This window comes from Gossypium raimondii, chromosome 12 (genome assembly GCF_025698545.1).
Source record: "Gossypium raimondii isolate GPD5lz chromosome 12, ASM2569854v1, whole genome shotgun sequence".
Classification (NCBI taxonomy): domain Eukaryota; kingdom Viridiplantae; phylum Streptophyta; class Magnoliopsida; order Malvales; family Malvaceae; genus Gossypium; species Gossypium raimondii.
In genome coordinates this window covers 29,079,586-29,086,000 of record NC_068576.1, presented here as the reverse complement: position 1 = coordinate 29,086,000, position 6,415 = coordinate 29,079,586, and the positions used below count along the sequence as shown (strand labels likewise).

Below are 6,415 nucleotides of genomic sequence, written 5' to 3'. Positions count from 1 at the left end.
TTACACTTTATTCATAACAAATAACACTTATCAAACTCAAACTTCATAGACCGCATTTAACATCTAATAGAAGTCTATGGATAGTGAAAATTAAACTTATACCCTTTTCATAATAAAAATAGGAAAATTGCAATTTAGTTTCTATACTTTCAAATATTTTCCAATTTAATCAAAATTATTTCTATCGTACCAATACATATTTGAAGTCATTTTCTTGCCAAATAATCATTAATAACTCCTATTTTCTCTTTTGATCAAATTACATTTTAATCCTCTAAATTTTCAAAATTTTCAATTTGGTCTTTCTTCCACATTCTGACATTCACAACTTCCTACCTTGATTCCAACTCAATATCAATTAAATTCTTTATAAATTCTTTTTATCTCACTTGTTTTCATATTTCCTCAAAAATTTACTGAACATGATCACGGAATAGTACTAGATGTTATACCAAAAATTTTGAGGTTTTACAAAAAAAATCTCATTTTGAGTCATGAAGGCTCCACAAGAATCGGAAAGTATTTTTTAGCATTATTTCTTCCCAAAATTTGGACAAACACACGAAACTGAGATTTTACCTTAACATAAAAGGCACAAAAATGAGAAAAACAACTCCAACAAATTTTTCATAAAAAAGTATCCATTTCATGCAAGAATAATCATTCAAAAATGTAACAAAATATTTAAATCCGCACAAGATTGCCAACCATCTAAATGTTCCAACTCAAACCAGAACTAGCTCCTTGATTAACTTTGGCTCCCTTAACAGTTTAGACAATGCTTAGGGTTTGTTTAGTAGTGCTTAAATACAACATTTCTAGCTCCAAAAGAATTTTTGGAAGAAAAGCTGTGCTAAACAAACTGTTTTTGACTGAAATTTTTGACTTTTTAAAAGTGTTTTCTAAAAAGGAGAAGCTAAATTTTTTAGCTTTTCCTCCCCCAAAATCCCAAAAGCACTTTTTGTGCTTAATTACTTTTCACCCCTCCAATAACATAGTACTTTCCCTTTTTTTATTGGTGCTTAAATACAAATGTGTTAAAATAATTAATTAAAATAAAAAAATTATTTTTAAAATACTAATTACAAATATTTAATGTTTATATTTAAATATTTAAAATATAGTTTATATATTCTAATTAGATTTTATAAATAATTAATATTTATTACTTAAAAATATTTGAAATTTATATTTCATATATTAAAATATTAACAAGAAGTTATAATAAATTTTTATATTCTTACTAAAATATAATAATATTAACTAATTTAAATATTATGCATATTTTTACTTGATAATAACATATTTAAAATGGACATTTTATTTCTCAAAAGAACTTTTTAACTAAACACTTAAATTTTAAATCAAACTTTTTAAAAGCACTCTCAACAACATTTTTTCACAGCATTTTTTCACAGCGCTGTTAAATTAGCCCTTAATAAAGCTACATGTTTCACATTTCAAAAAAAGCAAATCATGAAATTGCGAACATAGTTTTTTCAATTATGTTCGAAAAGGATGTTGAAACTCACAATATGCTTAGATAAAAGAGATAACTAGAATAAGGTGTCAAGAATATAAACACCATAAGATACATATCTTATGAGTGCCACACTGACCAGATTTATCTCTTGTTTATATAGGGGGTGATGTGTATGCACCGGATGAAAATCGTTCATCGTGACCTAAAAAGTGCTAATTGCCTTTGAATAAGCACTGGACTGTGAAGATATGTGATTTTGGGCTCTCGAGAATGACCGTTAGTGACTGTAGTAAACAGGTTAGCTAAGTTCGTTTTCTGTTGTACAAACTGTTAGCTTACTTTACAGTTAGTTAGCTGTTGTAATTAGTTATTATCTGTTAAGGAATCAGTTGAAGGAGGTTAGCTAGGAATCTTGTTAGTGCTAGCCATTCTTCAACACTAAGCTTCTTGTATAGTTGAGAGACTCGTCCCTAATTCTGGGATGTTAGAGCCTATTGAATAAAATAAGTAGACCATTTTTCTCTTGTTTCTTCTTCAGTTTCTTAGAGATTTTCATGTGTTTTCTTGCTTTCCTTGATGTTCGTTCAATGACCAATCGACGCATGAAAGATTTTTGCAGATGCAGGAACACCCGAATGGATGGCTCCTTAGCGAGAAGTGCGACATTTTTAGCCTCGGGGTGATAATGTGGGAGCTCTGTACTCTAAATAGACCCTGGGAAAGTGTACCACCAGAAAGGTATGCAGTATACTGTTACTTGGTCTCTTTCAAACCATTTATCACGGTTAGAGAGTCTGAAGGCCCCCAGGTGGGCTAACTTCAGGTCTACTATACAAGCTTTTCATGCATTTTCCAGGATGTCTTTAGATTCTTAGATATTGATTCATTTCATGGCAACAATATGTGGACCACAATATGGTTACAGACTGCTGGGCAGAACCGGAAGATCGGCCAAGTTGCGAGGAGACACTCTCTCACTGCGAGTTCTCTCTCCCCTGATACATTCTGTTCGGATAGAAAACCCAGTAGAGGTGTTAAAGCAGTTATGTCGGCTTTTAAAGTAGTTTAACTGTAATAATCTTTCCATCATTATAAAAACAAGTTGAAAACAAACGTAAATAAATCTCCTTTTTGGGAACTTTCAATGGCAAATCCTCTTATGATATATTTTCATTCCCTGCTGATCCATGAGACAAGAATGAAAAGCCTCAAACATGTAAAATGAACGCAACACGTCTCCGGAAAAATTAGGCTGAAGTTGGGGAGGGAATTGCATGTATATAAAGAAACGCAGACCTTGGATGAACTTTTACAGTTTCTTTTCTAGAAAAGGGAAAAAAGAAAATTTCGTACTTGAAACCCCTCCTGTTCTTCCCGTGTATAATCTAATCAGGGCTAGGCTCCACGCCAGTAAATCATTTCAATCGAGGATGTGTCGCCTATTTAGAGCAGCTTCAAAGCGACTACATGAGCCTGCTCTCATTTCAGTACTCATATCATTCTCTGGTGCCGGATAGTAGTCCTCTCTCAGCTGTACGTCTCTGAGGTTAGGTATTTTAAGAAGGAACATCATGAAGTGTTCATGAGCCGTCCCATGGATAAATAACTTCCTAAGCTCAAGACATTCAGCCAGCAATCCAGCAGCAGGGAGTGAGAGACTCCTGTGGTTGACATCCCTGTCTTGTGGAGGCCAATAATCTAGTTCACTTAGCCTCAATTCCCCAATGCCATTAAGGAAAAACCTTTCCCACAAACTCAAATCCATTTGGCCTGACGGTGCTGTGAGTGCATAACCTATGGTTTCACTACAATCTAATTGCATCTTCGAAAGCCGAGGGTGGAGTGCAAGAGAGCTCAATCCAAATGCACGTTCAGATGGTTTGGAACGTCCCCTGCAGTCCCCTTCCACCTTTATTCGAATCTCCTCCAAATTAGGGCAGTTCAGAAGACCCGCCGCTGGCAATGGTGTAAGGAGTTCACCAACACCAATCCAAAGTGAAAGGTATTGCAACCTATCCCATTTCTTGCACCAAAATCCGTTGTTTTCCAGAATGTAACCATCACTCACGTCAGAGGAGTATTTGCATTTCTTCCTTCTCATTTCATGATCATACTCACTCCCCATTAAGCTAAATAAACTGGATGGTTCCTCCACTTGGTTGTGCCAAAAACTAAGACCAACCTGCTCGGAATTCCCAATCTCCTCCCATCCGTTCCAGACACAGTCAATATGCAGCCATTGAATCCGATCACGGATTGGCTCCACAGATCTCAATGAAGCTGCAGCATCAAGATTCTTGCAACAAGAAATCTTGACTTTGACCAAAGTATTTCTTAGCAAGCAAGCCATTGTCCTAAGACCCTTCTCCGTAATCCTTTTGCATCCTTGAACTTCAAACCTGGACAGCTTAGAGCACCCTCTCCCAATTGCAATCAATCCCATATCCGTCAAATCCCCACAATTCTTAATAGACAACTCTTCCAGACCCGAACACAAGGCAATCCCATCAAGCTGAGATTCATTCGCCAGACATATCCCATGAAACTGCCCCAACTTGAGCACTCTCAAATCCTTGCATTTAGAATTCAACATTTCCAATGCCATGGAAGTATCCCTGACGTTCCTTCCAACATCAAGCACAAGATCTTGAAGCAGCGGCAAGCCAGAGAAGAATTCCACCAGCGTCCCTTTGGTAACCATAGCATCCTCCGAAGTAAATCCCTCATTATCCGGATCACCTCGAACGTCAGTCAGTGAGGACGTATCAGCCAAATGCAAAAGCGTCAATTTAGGACAATTATTAGCCACAGCTAACAAGGTCTCATCTCCGACGAACCCAATGTACCTAGGATCAAAGTTACAAGCCACCAAGAAGTTCTTCAAGTTAGGACAAGCCGTGGTGATTTCCTTAATTTCCTGAGACTTAAACCCTTCAGCAAACGACGTCGTTAGCAAATTCAAGTGGACTAACGAGGCCGATACCTTGGGGCAAGCTTGAAGAACCGGGGGCAGATCTTCAGTCCAATAATAAAAAGTGGACAAATCAAGCCAATTCAGATTCTCGCACTGCTCCAACAAACAAACAAAGTCTTCACCGATTGGCCACGAAGCCAGCCGTTGATGCCACCTAACCAACTTCACACGCTTCAACCCAGGCCATTGTTGAACCAAAATCTTGATCGTCAACGGCGATCTAGCGTAGACCGTCAAGGACGTGACCGCAGGGAACGCTACGCGGAGGCGATGGGCCAAAAGCTGAGGATCAGTATCAGACAACGGAGAAGAAAGAAGCGAGTGGCCCCATGGGGAGAGGAAGGAGAGGTCCAAGTCAGTGACGGATCTGAAACAGGTCGGGATCATGAAAAGGTCCCTTGCGTTACCGCGGAGAGTGAGAGAGACGCGCGTCGCCCTATCAAGAAGCATAAACTTACGGCTGACAAGGGAAAGAGAGTTCCGGGTTCGGGTATCTGAAATAGAAGCAAAGATGTTCGATAGAATAACGTCGGGGATATCGTTAATGGTGGCCATTTGGTGTTAGGGTGAGTAATGTTTGGGTGGGTGAGTTTGATTTGATTCAAGTTATAGATTGAATTGAGAGATAAGCCAGATTTTGACGAAGAAATTTGGTTTGAGAAATGAAGTGAGTGAGAGAGAAGGTTGGTTTCTGGTTAAAGCTTTAAAGTTTGGATAAATACTAAAATGGCATTTGGGACTGGAGATGGGGATGGGATGTGGATAACAGTACACTAAATGAAAGTACTGGTGAGAGAGTTTTGTCTTGTCGCTGATTGGGAAGGCCACGTTGTCTAAGACTAGACCCAAATCCATCCTGGCACTGCATTGGGCGTTGGTTTGACATTGCTGTCTTTTTTTTTTTTTTTGGTTAAATTACTAGGGAAATACTTTTTCAGTGGATCTAAAATTTTTGTTGAAATTAATTAGTCAATTTAATAATTATTTTCACCTTAAAGCTTGAAATTAACAATTACTTTTACATTAATGTCTAAATTCTTTAACAAATTTAATTTTAAATTTGATAATTATTTTCAAATTTAAATTTGAATATTAAGATTTTTAATAAAATATCAAAAATTAACTTAGATAAAAGAAGATTCAAATTTCGTCAAATTTAAAATTTAATTTTGATAAAAGAAATCAAACCTCAATTAAAAACGATTATCATCCAAAACTTGTATTAACACCAGCTTGTCATATTTTTCCCATGTCTCTACGGAGACAAGGTAAAAACTTTCCTAAATTTAATTTCCTTGGACAATGCCACGTGCTTGTGGAACCCACATCCAAGATTTTACCCCTACTCTTTTTCTTTTTCTAGTTTTGCTGGATTTCTAATTCAAAACAATAAAAAAAAAGGTTGGAATTCTTATTGTCTGTACGTACATGTAAGTTTACCATTTCATTAAACTTAAATGCCTTTTATGAATTGCAACAACTTGGAATTTTGTAGTTATTAGATGCGAATAAAACAGGACGGAAGGGATGATGTTAAATCAACTACTATTTTATAATTAATACGCTTTGTTGTATTATTCGTCCTGCTATATTATAGATGTATAATTTTAAATCACTTTATTTAGTATGATTGAATTGAAATCTATCAAATAGTTTGAGTTTTATCATCTCTAATTATAAAATGTTAAAAAAATAAAGAGTCGTAACTAAATTTGAAATAAAAATTAAAAGGAAGAATGATATGTATTTCATTAAAATTTTAACGCAATGTGACATGTTTTAGTCATGAGTTAACTATAAACTAATAAAAACAAAAAGCAAGTTATGGAGATTTCTTCTTTGTTGACTTCTCTGGAAGACAAAGCTACCAAGAAAGTTCGTATGCATTGTAATGATGCGAGGGAAGACAACCATCTTATGGTAGTGGATGGGGATGGAAACCGCAATTGATTTCACTA

General features: G+C 36.1%; 1 protein-coding gene across 1 annotated transcript; it reads right to left on the bottom strand.

Annotated features, from left to right (window-relative positions):
* Positions 1–2,544: 2,544 nt before the first annotated feature.
* On the bottom strand, positions 2,545–5,232 carry LOC105763641 (F-box/LRR-repeat MAX2 homolog A). Its single transcript, XM_012581926.2, has one exon. It carries the CDS (start codon positions 5,010–5,012, stop codon positions 2,904–2,906), a length of 2,109 nt encoding a protein of 702 aa, XP_012437380.1. The 5' UTR covers positions 5,013–5,232; the 3' UTR covers positions 2,545–2,903.
* Positions 5,233–6,415: the final 1,183 nt, after the last annotated feature.